A 27,292-nucleotide genomic window follows, 5' to 3' on the forward strand; every position below is an offset into this window, starting at 1 on the left:
GCACCGCTTGTCATGCCATTCTGTGGCAGGTGTCCCACATATAGAGTAGAGGGAAATGGGCATGGATGTTAGCTCAAGGACCAGTCTTCCTTAGCAAAAAGAGGAGGACTGGCGGCAGATGTTAGCTCAGGGCTAATCTTCCTCAAAAAAAAAAAAAAAGATGGACAAACAATAACAATTGCCAAGGCTGTGAGAAACTGGAACCCTCATACACTGCTGGTAGGAAGGTAATATAGTGCAGCCACTTTGGAATACATTCTGGCAGTTCCCCATAAGGTTAAACATAGTTACTATATGACCCAGCCATTCTACTCCTAGGTATATACCCAGGAGAAATGAAAACAAAGGCCCACACAAAAACTTGTACACAAATATTCACAGAAACATTATTCATATTAGCCAAAAGGTGGAAACAACCCAAATGTCCATTTACTAATGAATGGATAAATAAAATGCAATATATCCAATGGAGTATTATTCAGAGACAAAAAGAAATGAAGTACTGATGCATGCTACAACATGATGAATCTTGAAAACACTATGCTTGTACTGACCACATATTGTACGACTCCATTTATACAAAATGTCCAGAAGAGGCAAATCTATAGAGACACAGTAGATTTGATGGTGGCCTAGGACTAGGTGGTGGGAGAGTTGGGAGGAAATGGGGAAGGCATGACTCCTAAAAGTTATGGTGTATCTTTTCAGAGTGATCCAAATTTTGTAAAATTGATTGTGACGGTTACACAATTCCGCAAATATACTAAAAGTCACTAACGTTACTCTTTAAATTATACCTCAATAAAACTGCTACAATTTAAAAAAAAGTAAAGCAGAGCCTGTGTTCAATGTGTCGATTGAAACAGCAATAAAAAGTGAAAACTGCTAGTATAACTGAACTATATCCTCTTTTTAGTATTTCCTCTTTTTGCTTGCTCAATTACTAAATCAAAATCCAAATGAATCATTTTACTGTAGTCTCTACTTTCAAAAAGTAAAAAGGATCTCTGTCATTTCCATGCTCCTAAACCTAATACAAACTTGGCCAGTATCATATCATTAACAGAATTTGAATTTAGCTTCTCTGCAAAACAGAAGAACAAGTTATCCTTTGAATGACACAAATTTTAATTTTAATCTGGAGATTTTTCTAACTAGCTGCCAGTTTTCCACTAGTAACAAGGAAATATAAACGAACACATTAAGACATTTACGAATTTAAGATGTATGCTTTTGACGATTTGTAAAGAATCCTAAAAGTCACAACACAAACATTTACAAGGGGCAGCAATTCCAAGTATTAGAGCTCTGTAACGACATGGCATGAACTTTATCCACTCCATCCATCTAAGCTGATGTGCAAGGCACTGAGGTAGAGAGCAATTCTAGCCAATAGCCCAGCTGGTGGTATGAAAACATTTATGGATCTGCAGAGGTCTCAGGATAGAGCCCCAGCAAATGTCATAGGTCAACCATGCTATCCATCATAAGAGCTGAGGCAAAGCAAAAATATGTTCTACTATCTACAGGAAATACTCTAAGTATATAACCAAATTTTACTCAAATTATATATAATTTTCTATGCCTATGACCCTTCAGACCCTACGATTTTATGAAAAGAAACTTTTTTCTTAGCTGTATCATAAAGTTTTATTTTTAAACATTAACTCTTATGCCGTAATATTAAAAAAGATAATTAACTCAGTTTTTAAAAAATTTTTTACATTTTTACCTCAAGAACAACAAAGAAAGTGAAAAGAAAAGTGAAAGATATACAGGCATGTGTTTCCCATGAGAAGAAATAATTGAACCTATTATCAAAGTATTTTGTGGCTGCTCTTTCAAAGTAGTATTTGAGTTTATTCAAAACCTGAAAAAGAAAATTAAACCATACTACAGTAGAGTAGCTTCCTCTAGAAATGCCTCAAACAAACCTGTACCGAATGACGTAATTCAGGAAGACTTTATATTCCTAACATGTTCAAATGACAGACTTGCAGAATACTTAAGCACATGCTAGTTCCTTCAATATGATTCCAAGAGTTGCTTAACCAGACGTTACATAGAAGATGCACCAAAATTCAGAGGACTCATCTTTAACCTGACATACAGAGAACGGGGCTGTACTAGTCTAGGTTTCCAGAGAAGAAGGATAAACCACACTCTAAGTGGAATGCAACATACCTACCTCCCCACTGAGAAAGCCAAGAGATAAAATCCTTGTCCACTCTGATTGCCTTGACAGGTAAGCCCACAGATGTTCTCTTACACATAATTTTTATCTGTGATAGCAAGTTAACTACCCAAGCAACCAAAAGGCAGGATTTTTGAGAAGCATGTGTCCTGGAAAAGGTAATACACAAAGGGAGTACAAAGGGAAAGGGATTTTGACTCCTTCTATTAGGCAGATAGCTTTAATTTACTCTATTTCTATAAATTAATTCATTATAGTCATTAGGACACACATGAAGGCAGCACAGAACTTTTAAAAATCAACCACAAAAGCACTGTTAACTATGTGCCAAAAATAAGCCAAACTAAAATTATGCTCTAACTTCTCTTTCTGAAGCGAGTAACCACATTCTCATTGAACTAAAGATGGGCAGATTTTACTATAAACCACAATCAAATATTTGACACCAAACAATCCAGAGACCACAGTAATCCTCTTACCAAGCACAGTGAACATCTATATTAAGCAGCATGAGCACATAGGGAATACAGAACTAATCACCACTCCCCAGTAAGCCACAGCATAAAGGATCCTTTGCTTGCCCAATGGGAGCACCACCCACATGACGGTGGATACGATCTTTACCTATGCCTGATCCACCCCAATAAACTATTTGGGGATCAATAAAAGGAGCCAAAGCCACTGCACCATAACCTCACTTCTAAAGCAAACTTATTCGCTATCCAATCTTGATATCGTTAAATAGATTTCTGTGCAAATTCTCGTAAACAAGCAAATTAACCAAAGTAGATATCCTTCTACAATGTTATATTCAATTATATCTCAATAAAACTGGGGGAAAAACACAACAAAGTAGGTATCTTTCCTGAAACTGTGACATCTACATTTAAAAATCAAAACCTATTACATATATTTTGCTGTACTTAGAGCTTACATAACCAATAATGATATCATTAACTAAGGCTCAATGAAAAAATAAATCTCCAAATTTCAGATGACACTATAAACTTTTCTTTTTTACTTTAAATAGAACAATGGTTTTTAATTATTTTAGTTTAAGTAATAAACATTATGTAATTCCTTTCCTCAGACTAAGTTTTCATGCATGTTTACAATATATTGGTTTAATCAAAGTTAAATTATTACCTGTAATAAGTCAAAGCTAAACTAAACTTATGTATTAGAAAATAATATATCTGATAGCAAAGTTGCAATGAGTCTAACCATCACATGATATATGTGGATTACATTTATCAAAAATGAGCCTTAAACAAGCTCATTAAACAAAGTAATTAGTTTATTCTTCCAATAGTCTGTTGTCAAAATTTAAGCAAATGAGCATATAAATTAAGTTCACATATTTACCAATTTGGTTGTTTGTAAAAAGGTTATAAAAATAATAAATGTGGTGTAACAGTTAATTTTTTTAAAAAGGATTCAAACCATTAAAACAAATACTATCCTATGAAATAAGAGATTTTAAGTTTCACCCAAACTGGAAGTTTTCTGCAAATCAATCCACTTCCACGAACTGGCCACCAAAGCCTAAACAATGATGTGCCATCTGAGACAGCTCTGACATAACACAATCTTAAGTGTGACAAAAAGTCCTACTGTTAAACAGTTTTACCTAACAAAGAAATATTTATTCTTTTTGAGTGAAATATTCTTTGAACATTATTGCAAGTTTATATACTGTATATGATTCTCATGTAAGGACCGTATTAGATTCACTACAAACATAATAAGCCTCATTAGGCTTTATTACACAAAATAGTTGTCAACTAGCCAACTATCAATATAGCCAGGAGCAAAATTTTCACTTTCATTAATATCTATAGTTATCTTTGCTTTCACATAAAAGTAAGATCAGTAAAATTAGAAATCATACAAAACAATAAATTCTACCTGCATTTAATATTGGAAACATTTTTCTGCAATCTGCCCTCTCACCTCCAATCCACAAGACTACCAATTTAAACTATACAAACTCCACGTGGGCCTGGTTCCAACACTGACCTCATATTGAAACAGAAAGAAGTGTCTTAAAACAGCCAAACAGCCATCTTCCAACTACTGCACCAGACCCAAGATACAGTCTAAGGCAGGAGGTTACCCTTCTCTTCTTCCTCTATGTACTTGTGTATCATTAATCATTTCCAGGCAAGCACTTTTACTTCCTATAAGTAAAGTCTGACCAGAAAATTGAGGACATGTGGTCATAAAGGAGAGACTGTTTTAAATTTAACGTTATTGCCTCAAATTACCCATTCTCAGTCACAACCAATGACTATAAGAAATAATGTAAACCATGAAGAAACACTTTAATGTTCCAGTATTTTTAAAAATCAATTTCCAATAAGATAACAACTGAATAACTATCAAATAGCGAATATTTTAGACACACTATTAATATTAAAGAAATCACTTAAGGCCCTAACACCTCTTCCATTAAAAGATAATTGTATTTGTTACTCTATAATTTCATAATCTCATCGTTATTGCATTACTCTATTTTTGGCAACTCCACTCTACCACTACAAACTACTTGCTAAATATACCAATTCTGCACAGAAACAACCACCACCACTGTCTTCCACGGTGATTTAACTCGGAACCACAATGTTGTTTTTACTAATTAATCAAACTGTAACAACAACAGTTGCACAACAGACAAAACAGTTCAATTATACCTTCTGCAAAAGATACAAGTAAATAAAAATCCATAAGTACTTACCTACAGTTGGGAGGAGGGTCCAACGTAATTTCTGCAAGTTCCTTCTGAATTCTTTAAAATAAAGACAAAAAGTTATGTTAAAATGCCTTCACTCTGTTAATAGGTCATCAAAATGTTATACTTTTACATTAATATTTCCCATTTGTATGTTTTTAATTTGAAATACTAATACTGCATAAATCATCATATACAATAACAAAGTAGAAATTTCTCCCATGATTTTGACAATGCACCTACAAAGGGTAACAAGATTGGCCACTATCAGTGCAAGCAGCCTATGACTTAAATTAAAATTTCATTAAACCACTGATAACACTAACCAAAACTTCTGGTTTAAATTGGAAACTTTTGCTACATTATTTATAGATCATTCCAACTTCTGGTTTGTACTAGAACTTTCCCATAGAGGATGCAAAGATGATCATATTAAGTTGAATCCAAGCATCCTGATTGATCGAATCAACTGGTGAAGAAAGGATTATCAGGATGTCATTCCAACACCTGAAACTGCTATCAAACTATAAATGGCATTCCTCTCTGAAACCTGTAGGTTGCAGGAGGTTGAGGTTTTCAAGTTTGACACTATTCCTTCTGGTGGAACTAGCCTAATAATATGTGGATAAATATTTTAATATCTGTCACTGCCTGAGCTTCATGCAAAGAACTCTTTTAAAGAAGCCTGCTTTTGTCATCATGCTTTATTTTCAACTTCCAGTTTTAATTGCACCTAACTCCCTACATACATATACAAAGGTTAACAATGCTACACTGTTTTGTAAGACTATGCTTAGCAATCTCTTAACTATCATTCAGGCATTATTAAAACAGGCTTTGTTAAACCAAATACAGAAAAATACCCTCAAAATCATTTCTTCGCCTTTGCCTGGTTTTTAAATATGAGATTCACTAGCAGCTGGATGCTTGCTGTTTGGTCATTCTTGTGATAGTACATGGACAATAAATAACTGAAGTACCTTAAAAAACAAGAATCTGAACAAAACATTTACTCTCAAACATTTTCATTCTACATCTTTTTCAAGACAACTAACAGAACTACCAGAATAGACGAGACTCCTCCAAGAGGATTGGCACCAACTTCCTAAAAGAACTGCAATGCTACTAACATGATTTTCACTTCTCTAAGCCACGTGATTCAAGGTGGTAGACATTACGAAGTACAGCTCGACTAATAAATTCAAAGACAAAAAAACTTTCATTTTAATTCTGCTATGTCATTAATGGAGAGTTCTTGGGTAAAAAGACTGCTCACACCGGTTCTCTCTCTCTCAGCCTCAGTTTTCTGTCCTATAAAACAAAGAGGTGAACTAGGACAAATTCCATCTTTTATCTTTAAAACATATAATTTCCCTCTAATACGGGTTCTATGATATGTTTACACGCATATCAAGTACATATGGCCCATAATTAAATGAGAGAAGTCTCAAAGATCTGATATAGAAAAACACCCGTTACGGATTTCACACCCAAAAGTATAAAACAGGCACTTTAAAACTGAATGGGTAAGTGCAGGTCTAAGAGCAAACTGAACACACACATTCACCTCCCACTCCTTCAGGACCCCACCTGTGGCGGGGGCAAAATACAGAAAGGAAGAAACAGCAAGGAGAAGGGAGGTGGTCACCAACGGATGAGAAATTGCAGCATATTTCTGAAAGACAAAGCGGATGGGTGTAAATTAAACAAGTTGAAATGGCCAAGAGGGGGCTGCAGATTGTATAAGGATATAATAAAGACACATTATTCAATCTGGGGGGGGGGGGAGGAGACAACCAGAAATCACAGAAGAAAAACATCTGTATAAGAAAATCATAGATCAAATATGAAGGAAACTAAAATGTAAACTGATTTAAACCAAGTAAGAGATGTTAAAGGGAAAAAAGAGAGATTTGATCTATTTTGTAGCCTAGATAACATGACATTGGACTTGAAGGAAATCTAATCCTAATATCCTATTTGGTCCATCACTGAATATTTAGTTACAATAAATGTACAGACAATTTATTGATCTTTTACTTACAGATAAAGCACAGAAGATGAGTTGCAGCTGCACTAAAAAATGTAAATGTTACTAACCTTGAAGATGTTAAATTAAGTGTAGCAATAGAAACCAGCTAAAAGTGCATAGAGGAGGGGTATGAGTAGATGGAAGGAAGAACAAAGGTATTAATATCCCCATTTTACAAAGTAGGGAACCAAGAAATACTGTTGAAATTTGAAAGAATAAGAAATAGTGGCTTAACTATATCATTTAGTTTAGAAAGACAACTAACACTTTTTTTTTTAAATCTAACTATCATTAACTGGGAGGAGGGAAAAGGAAGGAAGGCAGAGTCAGTAAACAAGCTACATCCTCAAATTTCACAGGAAGGAGTCAAAAGATATTATTTAAGTTAACAATTCAACAAACAGGTATATTATTTAGAGCTATGCAGAAAAATGATGGAAGGACTAAAACCAGAGAGCTAAAAAAGTTCGCTTCAAGGGAATGGAATTGGGATAGGGAGAGTGTTTGGACAGAAAACTATTGTTTTCCATCAAAAATGTCTCTGTACTGTTTAATTGTTACCAGAAACATGAATAACTTTTATACATTGTCTTTTAAACTAAGAGGACCAAAAGAATAGGCACTGCAAAGAGCATGCTTAGACTGTCAAAGAAAACTGTTTTTAACATAAAAGAACTTATTTGGGATTTTCAAATAATTTGTCTTGCTTTATGCTTATACTGTCCCTTTCGGTTTAAAAAAATTTGATAAATCATAATTTTCTGTCATAGAATTCTATAACAGAACTGGAACCCCTCTGGATGCCTATAATTCCAAATCTAATTATTCAATACAAAAGCAATTTACTGATAAACTTGACAACTCTGAGCCATGAGTCAATATATTATATTTTGAGCCACTGTTACCTAAGAGTGGTTGTATTTCTCTTGACAGAAAAGATTATACTAAGAATTGCTATTTAAACGGTTGCAAGATGTCCCGCTGTTTTCAATGACAGCAATTCAATTCTATCTCAAAAGTTGTGATCATGGTATGTATTAAGTTTCTCAGTCTTGACATGTGGGGTAAGGAAAGTAGCTATTTCAGGCAATGTCCCTTAGGGTGAAGAAAAATGAAAAAGTATCAGTAATTCACACTTACAGTGTACCTTTTACAAGATGATCTTAGGCTATTAAAAGTGAATTAAATAAACCTTACAGAATTCTCCAAGAATTACTGTTTTAACAGCCCCCACTTAAGAGTAAGGAAAGTAAGGCTAGTTACTGTACACTGGTAAGGTGAAAGACAGTCAATTATCTTGCTAAGTGAAACAAACAAAAAGACCTTTCTTTTATCAGAACCTTTAAGACAAAATTATTTCTTTAGACATAAATCACTAAACCACCACCTAAATTCCCAATTTCCATCTGGCAGTGCCACTGCTTTGGTTATTATGATACAAAAGTCAGCAACCGCACATAACTACTAAGACAAGTCAGAAGCAAAATAAGAACTAAATTTCAGTTTGTAAGACTTTATCTAATAACTGTTGCAAGAATGGCAAGAGTTCTACTGTATGTGACTGTCATGTGCTAAGAAGAAGAGAGGGGAAAGAAAAGAATGATCCATTCAGATTTGATTGAAGAATATGATACCAAAATTATACAAAATGGAGAAGATATGATGCACTCATTTTAACATCAACATATTGAATTAATGGTTCAGAAAACCGAAGCAGTATGTACGTACTGACCTGTTTAAAACACACACATATATTTTAGGTTAGAGAAAATTCAATAACTCACTCAGGGCCAAGGAGTATTAATATATGGACATAGTGATTCACAAAGGTGTTTTCTTAGCAGTTATTAAAAAAAAACCCCTTCATCCCACCTAGATAACGTTCTTTAGTCTCGTATGGACTGCACTCCTCAGTCACCTGAGAATCCCTATTCTAACCAATTGAATCAACTGGTCAAAATCTTCCAAAGTGAACTTATTCTCAAGAAGAAAACATCACGCAACTAATCACAAAAGTTTTTTAAATCTCAAAGTAGTCTCTGAATTAACCTAGAAAACACAGAACCATGGCAAATAATAAGCCTCAAGTTTAATTCTGAATGTGATATATACCATGTATCTGTGATTCTAAGAGACTACTGATTTTTAAGACATCCTCAATTAAATGATTGTGCAAAACAATTTTAAGATGCATCCTGATTTCAGAAACATTGAAAAGTTTTTAAATGTACCTCTGGAATCAAGAAAACGCAGTAATTACGAGAGATTATCTATAGAGTACTACTGCATCCTCAAGTAGAAAACAAATTCAGATAAGTCCATATAATAAAAGTTCACAATGGAATACACTGGACTCAATCTTTAAATCCAACGAAAATTTAGAGTCAAAAATCAAATGCCATTCCTAGAACACTACTAAACTGCGTCCAATAAAATCACAGTGTCAAGATGGCAGCATAGGCAGACTCTGAACTTGCCTCCTCCCATGGACACAACAAATTCACTACTACTCTTGGAACAATTACCCAAGAGGGAACTGAAAACTGGATGAAAAGAATCCTCTCAACAAGGGACAGTGCAGACTAAAATGGAAGAGGCAGAAGTTCCTTTCTGGGGAGAAAAATAACAGCTTTTAGCCATGGTGCTCCATGGACAGCCAGGAGAAATCTTAATGTATGAAGCCTTCCCTGGAAGGGTGGGGGATCTGAGGAAGGAAACTTTACCACAACAAGCAGCTTTTGGACTCAGCACAATGGAGGCAAGTGTCATGACATCTGGCTTTATTGGCTATTAGCTACAACCAGGTATACCCCCAGAAAAGCTATCAGACAGAAGGGGGAAAAAAGCCTGCTCTTAAAGGGCCCACACACAAATTCAGCTATTTCAGAAAACAACCTAAAACTACCAGAAAGAAAGGTGCACAGTCCTTTGGTGAAAAGAGACTCACCAGATAGCTTCTGCGTGCATTTAGGTGAGAGGTGAGACCTCCCCAGGGACTGAAACATTGGCAGCAGCCATTTTTGTGACCTAGTATAGGTATGCTGACGCAGACTCTGGCAGAGGCCATTGGAGTTCTTCCCCTGGCCTGTTAGCCCAGGGGTCTGCCCCACATGATTGAGCACCAATTTAATCCAGCTCAGCCAGGGCAGGCAGCCCACCCTAGGGACTGGTCCCACACAAGAGCAAGCCTGCAGGCAACTTGAGGGCCCCCATAAGTAGGGTGCCTGGAAACTCTGCAGCAGGGCAAGTGGCTCCACCTCTGCGGGGCAAGGCATGTGTGAGGAGCAGGCCTGCACTGGTGGAATGTGTGGGGCCTCTGCTGGGTCCACTTCAGTGGGCCAGGCCCCTGCACAGGGCAGGACTGTGATGACAGGGTGTGTGGCCCTGTGAGCTGTGGGGCTTGTCAGCTACAGCAGACTTGTTCTTCTCAAATAGCCACGTAGGGGAACAGCCCCACCTTCCAAAACCTGAAACAAGTGGGTGCTCCCATGCCTGGGGCTGGCTGCACTCAACTGTGATTCTGAGAGAGCTGACAACAGCCTTGCAGACCTGAGGCCTACAGCAATTGTAAGCCCCTGAGCCTAGCAAGCAGCCACACTGGGGGCCTCCTCAACACAAAAACTGCAACAAAAATGTGCTATTACACCTTGCAGCCAACTGTACTGGGGCTCCCCACACCCAATAAAATGACTGTAGGGTCCATAGCAGCTACACGCAGCTGAGCATTAAACCAGCCAGCTGTGGGGACAGCCTAGCCTCCCCAGGCACCTGCAGCAAGAGCAACCCTGCCACAACAGAAGGATGCATGAGCCCACACAGGGGACACTCCTGGAACATTTGGAACTGATGAGGAGAAGAAAGCATACTTCTGGGCCTCATAAGGTATCTCTTACATAAGGCCACCTCTCCAAGACTAGGAGCTGTGGCTGACCTACCTAATACATAGATATAAGCACAGAGAAAGAGGCAAAATGAGGAGACAAAGGAATACAATCCAAGTAAGGGAACAGGACAAAACCCCAGAAAAAGAATTAAACAAAACAGAGACAAACAAACTACCTGACAAAGAGTACAAACTAAGAGTCATAAGGATGCTCACTGATCTTTGGAGAAGAATGGATGAACTCAGTGAGAACTTCAGCAAAGAATTGGAAAATAGAAAAAACAACCAATCAGAAATGAAGAATACAATATTAGAAATGAAAAATTCACTAGAGTGTCTCAATAGTAGAGTAGATGATATAGAAGAACAGATTAGCAAGGTGGATGAAAGACTAGAGAAAATCATCCAAGCTGAGCAGACAAAAAAAAAAGTGAGAACAGTCAAAGGGACCTCTGGGACAACATCAAGTGCACTAACATCCATACTATAGGAGTCCCAGAAGGAGAAGAACAAGACAAAGGGGCAGAGAATCTATAAGAAGAAATAACAGCTGAAAAATTTCCTAACCTAAGTAAGGAAACAGACATCCAGGTACAGGAAGCGCAGAGAGCACCAAACAAGATAACCCAAAGAGTCTCACACCAAGACACATAATAATTAAAATGTCAAGAATTAAATATAAAGAGAAAATCCTAAAAGCTGCAAGAGAAAGGCAACAAGTTACATATAAAGGAAACCCCATAAGGCTATCAGCTGACTTCTCAGCAGAAACCTTATGGGCTAGAAGGGAGTGGCATAATATACTTAAAATGCTGAAAGGAAAACACCTACAGCCAAGAATACTCGGCAAGGTAATCATTCAGAATGGAAGGAGAGATAAAGAGTTTCCTAGACAAGCAAAAACTAAAGAAGTTTATCACCAAGAAAACAGCCATACAAGAAATGCTAAAGGTACTTACTTAAGTGGAAAAGAGAAGACTGCAAGTAAGAATAAGAAAATTACCAAAAAAAAACATTTTCCAGGATAGATCACTTATTAGGCCACAAAACAAGTCTCAATAAATCTAAGAAGACTAAAATAATACCAAGCATCTTTTCTGACCACAAACGTATGAAACTAGCAATCAACTACAGGAAGAAAATCAGAAAAGCCACAAATATGTAGAGCTTAAGAAAATGCTAATGAACAACAATGAGGTCAATGAAGAAATCAAAGGAGAAATCAAAAAATACCTGGAGATAAATGAAAATGAAAATATGACATGCCAAAATTTATGAGATACAGCAAAAGGAGTTCTAAGAGGGAAGTTTACAGCATTGCAGGCCTACCTAAACAAACAAGAAAAATCTCAAACAGACAATCTAACAGTGCACCTACAGGAACTGGAAAAAGAAGAACAAACAAAGCCCAAAACCAGTAAAAGGAAGGAAATAATAAAAACCCAAGCAGAAATAAATGAAATAGAGACTAAGAAAAATAGGAAAGCAAAAAATCAATAAAACTAAGAGCTGATTCTTTGAAAAGATAAACAAAATTGACAAACTTTTAGCTAAACTCACCAAGAAAAAGAGAGAAAAGGCTCAAATAAATAAAATCAGAAATGAAAGAGGGGAAATTACAACAGACACCTCAGAAATACAAAAGATTATAAGAGAATACTATGAAAAGCTAGATGCCAAAAAATTGGATAATCTAAAAGAAATGGATAAACTCTTAGAATCATACAACCTTCCAAAACTGAATCAAGAAGACATAGAGAATTTGAATAGGCCAATCGCCAGTTAGGAGATCAAAAGAGTAATCAAAAACCTTCCAAAAAATAAAAGTCCAGGACCAGAAGGCTTGCCTAGTGAATTCTACCAAACATTCAAAGAAGTCTTAATACCTATCCTTCTCAAACTCTTCCAAAAAAAAGATCATACACCATGATCAAGCAGGTTTTATTCCAGGAATGCAAGGATGGTTCAACATCCGCAAATCAATCAGTGTGATACACCATATTAACAAAATGAAGGAAAAAAATCACAATCACCTCAATAGATGCAGAGAAAGCATTTGACAAGATACAGCATCCACTCACGATAAAAACTCTGAATAAACTGGGTATAGAAGGAAAATACCTCAACAAAATAAAGGTCATACATGACAAACTCACAGCAAACATCATTCTCAATGGAGAAAAACTGAAAGCTAGCCCTCTAGGGACAGGAACCAGACAAGGATGCCCACTTTCACCACTCTTATTTAATACAGTATTACAAGTCCTAGCCAGAGCAATCAGAAAAGAAAAAGAAATAAAAGGGATCCAAATTGGAAAGGAATAAGTGGAAGTGTCACTATTTGCAGATGACATGATCTTATATACAGAAAACCCTAAAGAATCCACCAAAAAACTTTTAGAAATAAAAAATGAATACACTAAAGTTGAAGGATATGAAATCAACATACAAAAATCAGCTCCATTTCTATACACTAACAATGAGTAGCAGAATGAGAAATTAAGAATACAATCCCATTTACAATTGCAACAAAAAAAATAAAATATATAGGAATAAACTTAACCAAAGAGGTGAAAGACTAGTACACTGAAAAGTATAAAACACTCTTGAAAGAAATTGAATAACACACAAAGAAATGGAAAGACATTCCATGTTCTTGGATTGGAAGAATTAACATAGTTAAAATGTCCATACTTCCCTAAGGCAATCTACAGATTCAATGCAATCCCTATCAAAGTTCCAACGGCATTTTTTGCAAAAATAGAGCAAAGAATCCTAAAATTTATATGGAACAAGAGACCCAGAATAGCCAAAAGAATCCTGAAAAAAACTAACAAAGCTGGAGGTATCACACTCCCTGATTTCATAATATACCACAAAGCCATCATAATCAAATCAGCACGGTACTGGCACAAAAAAAGACACACAGATCAACAGAACAGAATCAAGAGCCCAGAAATAAACCCACACATCTATGGACAGCTAATTTTCAACAAGGGAGCCAAAAACATACGATGGAGAAGGGAAAGTCTCGTCAATAAATGGTATTGGGAAAACTGGACAGCCACAAGCAAAAGAATGAAAGTAGACCATTATCTTATATCATACACAAAAACTAACTCAAAATGGATTAAAGACTTGAATGTAAGACCTGAACCCATGAAATTTCTAGAAGAAAACATAGGCAGTGCACTCTTCGACATAGGTCTTAGGCAGCATATGTTCAAGCACCATGTCTGATTGGGGAAGGGAAAGAGAAAAAATAAACAGATGGACTACATAAAACTAACAAGCTTCTGCACAGCAAAGGAAATCATCAACAAAAGGAAAAGACAACCTAACAATTGGGGGAAGATATTTGCAAACCATATATCTGATAAGGGGTTAATATCCAAAATATATAAAGAACTCATACATCTCAACAACAAAAAAACTAACAACTCAATTAAAAAATGGTCAAAAGATGTGAAGAGACATTTCTCCAAAGAAGATATACAGATGGCCAAGAGGCACATGAAAAGATGTTGAACATTACTAATTATCAGGGAAATGCAAATCAAAACTACAATGAGATATCACCTCACGCCCATCAGAATGGCTATAATTAACAAGACAGGAAATAACAAGTGCTGGAGAAGATATGGAGAAAAGGGAACTCTCAAACACTGCTGATGGGAGTGCCAACTGTTGCAACCACTATGGAAAACAGCATGGAGATTCTTCAAAAAATTAAGACAAGAACTACCATATGAGCCAGCTATTCCACTGCTGTGTATTTATCCAAAGAACATGAAAATATGAATGCATAAAGATGTACGTACCCCTATGTTCGTTGCAGCATTATTTATAGTAGCTGAGACTTGGAAGCAACCCAGATGCCCATCAAGGGACGAATGGAAAAAGAAGATGTGGTATATACACACAATGGAATACTACTCAGCCATACAAAAGGATGAAATCTGACCAACTGTGACAACATGGATGGACCTTGAGGGTATTATGGTAAGCAAAATAAGAGGCAGAATATCATACCATATGATCTCACTCATAAATAGAAGATAAAAACAACAACAAACACACACATAGAGACAGAGACTGGATTGGTGGTTACCAGAGGGGAAGGGGGGAGAGAAGAGGGTGAAATGGGTGATTGATTAGGCACATGTGTATGGTGATGGATTGTAATTAGTCTTTGGGTGGTGAACATGACATAATCTACACAGAAATCAAAATATAATGATGTACACCAGAAATTTATATAATGTTATAAACCAACGTTACTGTGATAAAAAATATATATATATACACATATTATTCCCTAAAGAATGTTATTTTTAAGTACTAGTTATTTCCATATTAAAATATGTTAATGCCAAAATGTTTAAAAATCACAATGTCTTCTCTCAAAGTTAATTTGCAATAAATGTGATTTAAGAATCACATATACAGATGTGTCAACACATGAAAGAAGCAGTACAGCTGATTCAATGAAGAGTTCAAAATAGATGTTTTAGTGAATTGACTAGTCAACTTAATAATATCAAAATTTGTCACTGCAGACACAGTCCAACTACATACTTACAAATATAACAAGTGATATAGATATTATCAAGAGAACAGACTGTGATAAGAGCATGCCAATTTTTTAAGAAACAAATTCTTGCCAAAGAGCAACACTGCATCAGAGATGTAACTATAATCTTCCTCTAAACTCTAAAAAAGACAATTTAAACCATTGTTTAAATAAAATACCACTTAAAGGTTTTCTGTATCCTACATCACTTTTCTGTAATACCTGAAAACTGAGACTTTTCTCATGAAAACATGTTTTACACCAAATTATTAATTCTACCATCACAACACATTTCATGCACTTGAGCACTTACGTGCAAAGTTCTTTTCTTGAGTTACTATAAAATGCATATAATTACTATAAAACGTATATAATTAAAGCAATACTATAATTATAGCATTATAGTATTTCTAGTTTAACAATAGCATTAAGTCCTCAGAGGTTAACATATACCTCATTTTCCTAAAGCTTATCAAATGAACTTGAAAAATATCATTGTAGACTTTAGCACAAAGTCTATAAAGGTATAAGACTTTACTGTGTGCCAAATAAAGGCTTTATCACATTTAGTCCTCACAACAGCCTTGTGAAGATGGTACCATTATTATCTCCATTTTACAGAAGAGGAAACTGAGGCTTAGAAATGTTAAATTATGTATCTAAGATCAAAGAGCTACTAAATGCCAGAACCTAGAATCAAATTCAGATACTGTCTCTGGAGTCCAAGCTTTGCACTGCTACCGATTAACTCTCCCACAAAATGACACTATTTGGAAAAGACTTCTCATCTGAATAAAAGCCAATTATCAATAATAAAATATAAATTAGAATTTTATTTTGAAACTACCTCTAACTCGGAATCCTCTGAACACATTATACTGAGATCCTAACGTCCACAGAAGATCCAATCCCTACAATTAACTCAAGGTTCTAAGGGAACCAGTAAATAAATATTGTGACCCTACTATGTTAGGCACTGCAGATATAATGGTGAATTAAAAAGATGTAGGTCCTTGCCCTCATGATTCCCAATTTTTTTCCTCAGTTCTTAGAACTTAAGCAGAGATGGGGGGGGAAAACTAACTTCACTATCAACTAAATTGGGAGAAGGGAAAGGGAAAGAATTAAACTTTGTTTTTTTACTTAAAAAACTAACAGTGTAACAGCATTTTTATATTTAAAATAAACAGTAAATGATTAAGTCACTTCAGACACTGTCACCCATAAACCACCCAGAGACCTTCTGGAAAGGTCATGAATCACGATTTAAAAATCAAGATTCACAAGAACAAATTTGCCAATGAAGAGCTGCTTTCAGCCAGGAAGCAACTCAAAAGATACTTCTTATTCTCACCAATACAACAATACCAATTTCTATTACATGCCAATCAGGCACATCCTGGATTCTTCACACACAGACCACGTCAAAACTAAGTTTTATCTCCTATTTAAGGGGTGGGGGGAGAAAAACTAGATTTGAATACATAATCCATATTTTGTACACACTGTAGTAAAATGAAGTAAAAGATGACCCACACACTTGAAAAAATTCATACAATCCTCACTTTCACAAATTATACAGTTCACTCTCTTTCATAAGCAGAACTGGTCTTTGATACATCACCCAAGAAATATTATTTTGAGTTATTTTATGGTGATGCTCGCAGCCATGAGAAAAGGCAGGGCCTCACGAAGGTGGACAGGAGTCTTTCTTAATTGGCAGTCACAGGAAAGCAGAGCATAGATGCAGCAGAAGCTCTCTCTGAACCCTACTTCTACACACCTGGCCAGCCCCTCCTCTCCCTTTTCTAACAAGCTGAAAAGGCCCTGTGAAAACCCTCACTATGAGAAGCTGAGGACTGAATTAGTTTCCTCATTTACACAGGGCCACAATCTGCACTTGAATCTCTCTTACCCACCCACCCCCAGCCTCCTATCTTTCATCTCAAGGCTTGTATTTTCTCCATTCCCACCTTTCTTATCCATCCTATCTCCACTCCCACTTCCCAGCAACAGGCCATTTTGTGTTGTAGCAGACAGCAGAGGGGCCAGGTCGGCCAGCTGAGGCCCTCTGGACTTGTGGTGGGATAGCAAAAACAAACTGAACCCTTTTCCCCACACAGGCATGTTCTAGTATAGAAGTTTAAAGGTTTAAAGTTCCAGCCTATCTGACTTTCACACAACTCCTTCAACAGAGGTCAGGGATCAGCAACACACTTCTGAGAAGGGGAAATTGACTACCCTAGTCCCTTGGAATGGTCTGCTGACCCCTCACCATCACTCCAACATCTCTCCTTAGAAAGTCACATCCCACCAGTGGGCCTAAGAAGGTTCTTCCCAATCCTGTAGATTGACTAGACCAGAGGAAAACAAAGTCTACTGACCATGATGGTTTTTGATATTCGGAAAAGGAATTCCCCCAATCCACACTATCCAATAAAATATAAAGCTATCAGTCAACATTCAGACATTCCACTATGCCTAAAATTTACAGACTGCTTTTATTTACATTTCCTATTTGATATAAAAAAGGTATTAAAACAAAATAACATTAAATCACAGGATCAGGGAAGACTCTACTAAATTTATCTTTAAATTATTTTCCAACAGATATTCTATAGTTTAACAATATTAAAGCAGATTCCCCTTGCTGAGTGCAATGACATGCTAATTAGCATAAGCAATTGATGTGGCAAGAGAAGTATTCAAATATCTACCTTCCAGATCTATCTATTCTCTAGAGAAAAAGAAAATCTGTATCAAGACTGACCCACTGCCTAATATTATGAAACCAGGATGCATTTGTTGCTAACTCCACCATTTCTCACTTTACTAACAGGGAGTAGTAGCAAATACACTATCATTCAATAACTACTTCAGTAATCTATTTCATTAGATTCCTACTCTCTATTCTGTGTTACTGAATAGAATAAAATATTTATGGTCAAGTAACCATATATCAAACCACCACACTTTCACATGTGTTTTCCTATATATGCTCACCTAACAAGACACAAACACACATGAACACAATACGGATACGTATTTTGTGAATTTGCCATGCTGTTTTTGTTTGTGCCGTGGAGTCAACTCCGACTCTGTGTACAGCAGAGCAGAACCCTGCTGGATCTTTTTGCACCCTCCTCTTACCTACCAGCCCTATATCAGACAAATGCTTTTTTTCATGGCCAATGTTTGTAGAAGTAGGTGGCCAGGTCCTTCTTCCTAGTCTGTCTTAGTCTGAAAATTCTGCTGAAACCTGTCCACCACAGGTGACCCTGCTGGTATTTAAAATACAAGTGGCATAGCTTTCAGCATCACAGCAACACACAGCCACCACAGTATGACGACCAACAGGCCGTGGCTCCCTGACTAGGAAATGAACCTCAGTCCTTACTGGTGAGAGTGCCAAATCTTAACCACTAGACCACCACGGCTGGCTGTCATGCTGTTTAACTGACTTTAAATACCAAAAAGTTCATATTGCCTACAATTAAAACCATGTAAAAGAATTAATATTGAAGGAGAAAAAAAATATATGAACTTCATGGTCCACGTCCCAGAAAAATGATTAAATGCAACAGAAAGACAGAACTCAAGACAATAAATTGATACTTAAAATAAAAAAGGTTACAATAATTAAGGTACCTTTTAGCACTAGTTGACAGTTTAGCAGCTGTTTTGCTGGATATTTTTCCCTCCTTTTTCTTGGGCTGAACTTGCTCTCTTTCTGGTTCTTGCTGAACACTTTCACGTTGGTCTCCATCAGAACTTCCTCCACTAGTACTTGGACTGTCATCAACTCTTTGTGCCTCGGTGGACATTTTAGATCCTGGATTAAAGAATCAAAAATCATTTATTCAGTTATGGGAGGACTATAGTAAGGTACCTTGAGAACAGAGAGAAAGTGACCCTCGAAGTAGAACAAGTAAAGCTGATATAAAATGAATAAGTTCATCATTTACAAAACAGCTTTGAGAGTTGTCAAAACTTTTCTTTCATCCATTCAACATGTACTGAGAGGAGAAATGAAAACATACAAGATATATAGACAAAATGTTCACAGCAACATTAGCCACAGAACCAAACAGAAGAAACGACTCAAATGTCCACTAACAGATGATGTATCCACAGAATGGAATATCATCCAGACTCATACAGGAATGAAGTACAGTATCTACATGCTACAACATGGATGAACTTTGAAAACATTATGCCAAGTGAAAGTAGCCAATCACAAAGGACAACAAACTGTATGACTGCATTTATATGAAATGTCCAGAATAGGCATATCCAGAGACAGAAGTCGACAAGTGGTTGCCAGGGGCTAGGAGTGAGGGAAGAATGGGGAAGGCCAGCTATTGGGTATAGAGTTTCCTTTTGGTCATGAAAACATTCTTAAATTAGATAATGGTGGTGTCGCACAACTCTAAATATTCTAAAAACCACTGAGTTACACATTTTAAAAGGGTGAATTTTATAGTATGTGAATTACATGTCAATAAAGCTTTCTCAAAAAAAAAAAGATTGAGGGCCTACTCTCCACCAGACACTGTGCTAGGCCCTTTGGTCCCACAGCATGAAAAATTTGGTCTAGTGGGTAAGCCAATATACTAAGTGATATAACACAGGTTAGCAAACAGCCACAGGAACAGAGAAATGGGAGACACTTTCATATCCAATGAATAAATCCTCAGGACTAGGCTAAGGTTAAAATCCTCTAAACTAGTCAACTGTTTGAAGTATCCTTTGTGATAACAGAAGAACACAGAGGCCTGTACGATTCTAAATAAAAACTGAACTGTATGATGGTGTCAGCATTGATCCAGCAATATACTAAACAACCATGTTTCACAAGAGATAGTGACTGTATTGAGACACTGAAGGATTCTTTTTTTTTCCTTCCTGTAGTCTGGATGAAATATCCCTTAAGGCTTTCAAATTCCCTTTGCTCTGAGTTCATGCTCCCCAAGCAGCTTTGATTACCAACTCAATTTCCTCAGTACCTTGATATGTAGGTAACTGTTATAACCTAGATAGCAGACACAAAAAATTCTGCTAAGTGAAAAGGGATATCCCCTCTCAACTGTCATTCTATCATAATCGATTTCTGCATTTGATTACTATACATCCCTTACAATCCAACTAGCTTAGAGTGTACTGACAAATCCAAAACCAAGCTGACAAAACCAATGCCCAGATTCTAAAGGGCCTTGTGCTTGCCATGTTACTCCCACCTAATAACCACTTCAAGCTCTGTACAGTGACATCCTCAGGCACCTCTTCATTAAAAAACAAAACTACCTTTAAGAAGTGACATTAACAACACAAAATATACCCTTAAAAATCATAGATGGGGGCTAGCCCCATGGCCGAGTGGTTAAAGTTCAGCGCGCTCTGCTTCAGTAGCCCAGGTTCACGGGTTCAGATCCTGGCACAGACCTACACCACTCATCAGCCATGCTGCAGATGTATCCCACATACAAAGTAGAGGAAGACTGGCACAGATGTTAGCTCAGGGCTAATCTTTAAGCAAAAAGAGAGGAAGATTGACAAGGGATGTTAGCTCAGGGCGAATCTTCCACACACACACACACACACACACACACACACACACACAGACAAATCAGATAAATGGAACACCTTTTGAAAAACATGCTATATTACTCAATCAAATTAAGATGCGAAATAAAACTGTATTTGATATGATCAAGAATAAGAATTAATATGTACCTCAAAGCACTGTTTTTTATTACTGTAATTAGCCCAAATGTATAGCTAGTTGACAAAAATGAAAATTCATCACCACCAAAGATTTAACTTGTAACTTGCTCTAAATCAAAGCAATTTTGTAATACAGATCTTTAATGGATTGAAATTTTTATGTAAGACAAGCCAAAAAGCATTGCAAGAGAATGGAAGAATCAGGAAGCACACAGAGGGGAAGAGTCAATAGAAAACACTCAATGCCTTCAGTGAGACATTCCACAAACACACCACCACCACCCCTCTCAACCCTAACAGCTCCCGTCCCCCATGCCAAACAAAAACAGGTCTGCCCAAACAGTTCTGAAACACACTGACAGGAAAACGTGACTGCTTTTCCACCTATTCTGTAAATGGAGAGCATCAGTCTCCACAGCTGTGACATCTTTTATGAGCACTAAAGTCACTTAATAGAATACTGGAATTTTATATCAGTATGTTTCACGTCTTACTCTAACAGTTCTAACATATTTCTTGCTTTTTTTCATTTTTATTTCACTTTAATTCTAATCCTTGGATTTAACACTGATTTTTTTTCGGCTCACTTATTTCAGATAAAATATATCACAAGTTTAAAACCTTATAAATATGCACATAAGAGCATGTTAGAAAGAACAGATGTGCAGGGAGGTAAGAAAAAGAACAATTCTCAGGGAAAGACCCTCTGACACAGCAAAATGCTGCCAGCAATATTTTAAGAAATGTGAAATGAGTGAGAAATTATTTTATACATCTTAAACCAGAAGCAATCCACTACATGAAATCTAAATGAAATAAAATTCTTTTTTACTAAAGCTGGGGCTTCAGTTTAATAAACTAAGCCTAGAGTTTCAGCTGTATATTACATTAGTTATAAAGCTACACATTCTTAATATTCTTATTTATGTACACTTACATATTAACTAATAATGCCATGAGCCTATAATTACCTAAAGGACTACTCAATGATGTAATCTGAGCCATTATCCAAAACCCAAATTTCATAAACAGCTTCAGAATATCAGACTAAAATTAGACTCACTACAGAATTATTAAAAATACTATTAAAAATACCCAAATAAAGGCATAATTTCTATAGTTTCACAGTAAAAAAAAAATTATTTCCACTTGTGATCTAAGATACGTTATTTCACCCAAATCTTACCTACAGATGATAAATTCATCTGAGGCCACTAATAACCAATATAGAAACTTTTAGAAACAAAGTTTTCGTATTTTTTTCAAATATCAAGAAGAAGGCAAATTTCTCCTGGTTTTGTTTTTTGAATGCCTAACCACAGAAAAAAGTATGGGGAAAAAAGTATTGTACCACTCAGGTGGCAACTAATTTTTATGAAGAAAAAGCAGCCTACAAGCATTTTAATTAGTTATAAATATGAAATTGGTGTTTTGTCTTTCTGAAGTACAAATGAATAAAATTTCCTGAATTAAAACTCTTTAAATATCTTCTAAATCAGGATTTTAAAATTATCTTTAAGATTAATTCCTAAATAGCTAATTTGATCCAATCACGCAATCTAGAGGGAAAATAAACTTAAGTCCCAAGGTTAAAAACATAGCGCTACTCTTCGATGATAGTTTCAAAGTTATTAAGATATTTAAATTTATATTTTTATTTTAGACTCAAAGTAAAACTTGGCTTCTAAGCATAAAATAGTAAGGTAGACTTTCCTCAAACATGTTTTATCTTAAGAGTTTAATTGTTTCTTCTTCAACACAAATTATCTAAGCCTGTATTAGCTGTGTGCTCTAGGTTCTGAGTACACTCCTGGAAACGAGCAACATACAGTGAATGAAACTCACACGCTCCATAAAAATGATTCGGTTTTAAATATTACTGATAACCTAAAAGCAACTATAGTCACTCCATAAATCCGAATTACTGTCCAGATAAGCCTTATAACTGTATCTCATGGTATAAAACTGCGAAACCAAATGTTTGAGCTTTTACAACAAGAAAACGCTTAATTCCGTCATTTGATATCTTCTTATCTGTCTTCCTACTCACATTTCTAAACTTTTCTAACATGGAAAATAATTTATATTATATGCACATCTAGCAATAGTCAGCTTTTAACTGTAAAGATATTTATGCAGGAAATAATAGTGAAACATCCGATTTTTGAGGAAAAGGTGCTATGTCCTGGAGGAAATAGAATGGGGTTTGACAATATATGAAAACACTCCATCATCAGCATCAACCCTCAGCATCAACCCACACAAAAAACTCTAAAGAGCCAAGGAGCATCCAAACTGTACGAGTAAACACAAATATTTAGATTCCAAGGTCCAGACTGAATTATTACAAATTCAGAAACATACTTTTTAAGGAATCAGGGATAAAAAAACTAAGAAGAGCTCAAAATCTTTCTGAAGCGCGAGATAATCTGAAGGTAAACCCTAGCACTTCCCATTGTACTTTTAAATAAAAATATTCGAGTAGACTCTCAAGAATACACAATACAAAACGATAAATCTTGAAAACATGCAAATAGGTCTAACAGCCACCGAGCACAGGATGATGTCTTTCTAAAGCGGCCTTAATTTCCTTAAGGGAAGATGGATTGGACATTTCTGGTTGGCCGTGGGAAAAAAAGCCACAAGAAGCTACGCTTTATCTTCATTAGAAATGGTAAAGGGCAAAAGGATCAAAACATTATGAGAGCGGGGGCGGGAGGGAGGAGGGGGGACCAGAGAGAGAATCCAGTTTCAAACCAGGCCAGTGGGGGCTGCAGAGGAGACCAGAGAAAAACGGGCTTCGGCTCCAAACTGTGACAAGCGCTAGGCTTCACAAAAGACCAATACAACACACACTCCACACCAGGGCACACACAAACACACCCCACAAGGTGTCCTCCAGGCGGGCCACGGGGGTGCGGCGGCGGCGGAGGAGCCAGACCCGGCACTCGCCAGGAGAGACACCATGTGCAGCAATTATGCAATTAGGGAAAACAGCAAAAGATCGAGCCGGGCACTTTCCACCGTGACATTTATCCTGTACTTTTGCAACGACTTAGTTCCAGAATGCGGCTGGGAGAGGGAAGGGGCTGGGAGGGTGGTGGAGGATGGGGAACTGAGAACGGAAGGGGGTAGAAGATGGGCAGGGAGGGAAGAGGCAGAAGGGGGGGTGGATGAGAAGGAGGGGGAGGGGTGGAAAAGGCGAGAAACCGGGGCAGGAGGCTCGTGGGAGGGGGCGCAGGGAATGGGGCACGCCGGGGAGCAGCGAGGGAGGGAACTAGGGCTCAAACGGTGTAAGCAGAGCCCTGCGACGTGGAGGGGAGGTGGCGGGGGGAGCCCACGAGGGGGAGGGCGCCCGAGGGGGGGCACCAGCGCAGCCCGGGCGAATACCTGAGGGAGGGGCGTCCGCGCAGGTCGCCGGCTCGAGCCCAAGTGTGGGAAGAGAGGGCTGCGGAGGCTGGGGGAGGGCGGCTGAAGAGGCCCCGAGGACGGGGTGCCCCTGCAGACCGTCTAGTCACCGCGAGCCGGACCCACGCACCACGCACCGGACAGCCCGGCCACGCCTGTCCCCGCCGCGCTCGCGCCCGCCCGGACTCACCCTCCGCGCCGCCGCCGCCGCCCCCGGCCGTTCCAGCTCCGGCTCCCGAGGCTGCTGCCCGCGGCTGCCGCTGTGGCCGCCCCTGAGTCCTGGAAAGTGAAGCCACCGCCTCCGAGAGCTGCCGCCGCCGCCCGGCCGTCCGCGCGCGCGCCCGCGAGTGCGCGTGCCCGTGCGCCCGCCCGGGAGAGACCGCGAGAGCGCGAGCCCCACGTCGGCCGTGCCGCGCCGCGCGCCTCCCTGCCCCCCCCGGCCCGCTCCGCCCCTCCTCCTCCCCGCGCGCGGCCGCGAGGGGGCGGGGGCGGGCGCGCGCACGGGCGGGCTGCCCCACCGGCTGGGCGAGGGGGCGGGGAGGAAGCGAGGAAAAGTAAAGTGACAGTCGAGTCCAGCGAGCGGGCAGCGGCGTGGGTGGGCAGGGGCATCCCACGGAGAAGGGACGGCAGGGACCGGGAGAGGTGAAGGAAACAGGCTGAGGGGCGGCTTGAGGGGAGGGGACGCGGGGACCTTGACAGGCACGCGCATTAAAGGGAAACGCTAGCTGGGGGAGGGAGTTGCCCTAAGACGAAGCTGGGGGCGGTGTATTACCCCCATCCACTGCCGCACTTGCCTTCACACTTGCCTCAGAGCTTTCTCGAAGTAGCTACAGGGACAGGGACTGACCCTGTTGACATACTAACCAAAACTCGACGCGTGGTAACCACATGCACCAAGATGGGAAAACTTCGCATTGGCCTGGAAAGTTCTGCCAGGCTAAGCCAGACTCTTCACCCAACACGGCAACAGGAATGTCCTGCTGCCTTTTGGCTCGCCCTGGCCCACAATGTACAGTAGTAGCCGGGAGCCGAAGCTCCAGGCCATTTATTCCTGGGATATTGGGGAGAGGGGTGGGGGGAGGGGGTAGCACCACTATCAGAGCGAGGGGGGAAATTTGCCTTAATACCCAATTGAAGGGTACGGAAACAGAAGCAGTGCTGTGGGTGACCCGAGGGAACATTAGGTTCTCCTATAATGTTCACCCCAAATAACTATGAAAAAACAAAAAATTATCACTGCTATGCAGACTCAGCTTCCACAAAATTTCCCCTACCTCCACCTTCACCCCCAACCCCTCCTACCAACTGATTGCTGCTGCTGCTGCTCCTAAACCTCTCCTGTATAGAAACTCTGGAGCTGTTACTGTATGTGGACAGAGCATCCTGCCCAGATAGGGCTGAAGACAGCCCCACAGACACCGGAGCAGATCAAGCAGCTACAGAAAGCAGTGCAATAAGACCCCAGAGGACAGGAGCAAGTTAAGATCCATACATACATCTAGAACTGAAAAGCCTTTTACCAAATGCCTTTTATAAGAATTGACTATTACTTTATAACATCCCTGAAAATTGTAAAAAGCAGATGTTGGTTTCTAGCCTCCACAAGTCACCATTGAGCAATAAATGGGTGTGTTCTTTGTATCACTGCTGTGTATCACTCAAGGATATTATCAGGCCCTGTTGCCCTTAAACTCTAAAATATATATTGGAAGAATAGAAAGTACCATTTCCTAGGATCCTCGTCAATGAGATAGCCACCTATGTCTCTCACATAGTGCAATATATTAGTGGGAAATGATGACATAAAATGGGTCATATTTGCTTTTTTTTTTTTTTGAGGAAGGTTAGCCCTAAGCTAACATCCATGCCCACCTTCCTCTACTTTATATGTGGGACTCCTACCACAGCATGGCTTGCCAAGTGGTGCCATGTCCACACCCAGGATCCGAACCTGTGAACCCCGGGACGCCAAAGCGGAACATGTGCACTTAACCGCTGCATCACCAGGTCGGCCCCACATATTTGCTTTTTAATATTTAGAATATGACCAAACTAGAGCATTTCATAGACTGCCTTGAATGTGTGCATTCTTTATTTTATCTCATGAACCTTTGTATATTAATATTTTCATTTTATTGATTGTTTTTCACTGTGTTTTGCAACTGTTTGGTGAGGATAGATGACAGAATGCCCATTTCCTAGGTCTCTATGCTCTTCTCCAAATAAACTACTCTTATGTTATACTCCGGTATATATCCTGTTGGTTTTTGTTTGTTTACAGTGAATATTTTCTAACAAAGGACTCTTCTATTACAGAAAGTATCAAAGTTGGTTTTTAGTCCTGGTCATTGGCAGGTGGGGGCCAAGGATGCAGCAATGTCAACTTCCAACTTTATGGAAGGATTAGAAGAAATTTCACTGCTTAAATGCTGAAACTGGGGTTGCTACAGTACCTCATTTATCTCCAGATGTTTTAACTGCTGTATACTACTTACTAAGTTAAAGAAGGGTATAATATAAATCAGTTACCCTTTTCATTGATTCAAGGAATATTTATTGAGTACCAGGAACCGTCTAGATAGTTGGGATATGACATTAAGTAGAAGAGGAAAATCCCTGTCCCTATCCTTGACCCTGCTGTTTGTTTTACAAGCTACATCCAGTTCATCAGCAAATCCTGTTGACTCTGCCTTCAAAAATATATTCTGAAAGTATCAGCTTCTTCCCACCTCCATTCCCACAGCTAA

At 38.5% G+C, this 27,292-nt stretch overlaps 1 protein-coding gene across 2 annotated transcripts in view; it reads right to left on the minus strand.

The window, feature by feature from the left end:
• The window catches only part of LOC124229701 (ubiquitin-conjugating enzyme E2 E2), a 342,728-nt gene extending 317,763 nt beyond the window's left edge, over positions 1 to 24,965 (minus strand). Inside the window, exons 1-3 of one of the 2 annotated variants that reach the window (XM_046645032.1) lie at positions 24,736 to 24,965; positions 19,062 to 19,245; positions 4,932 to 4,982 (exon numbers count right to left, since the gene is read on the minus strand). In XM_046645032.1, the coding sequence (XP_046500988.1) occupies positions 4,932 to 4,982; positions 19,062 to 19,237 (227 nt within the window). In that variant the 5' untranslated portion in view covers positions 19,238 to 19,245; positions 24,736 to 24,965. Of the gene's footprint in view, positions 1 to 4,931; positions 4,983 to 19,061; positions 19,246 to 24,527; positions 24,696 to 24,735 lie in introns of those variants that run through there. The other variant, XM_046645035.1, reaches the window with a different exon arrangement.
• Positions 24,966 to 27,292: the final 2,327 nt, after the last annotated feature.

Source organism: Equus quagga, chromosome 1, assembly GCF_021613505.1.
Source record: "Equus quagga isolate Etosha38 chromosome 1, UCLA_HA_Equagga_1.0, whole genome shotgun sequence".
Taxonomy (NCBI): Eukaryota; Metazoa; Chordata; class Mammalia; order Perissodactyla; family Equidae; genus Equus; species Equus quagga.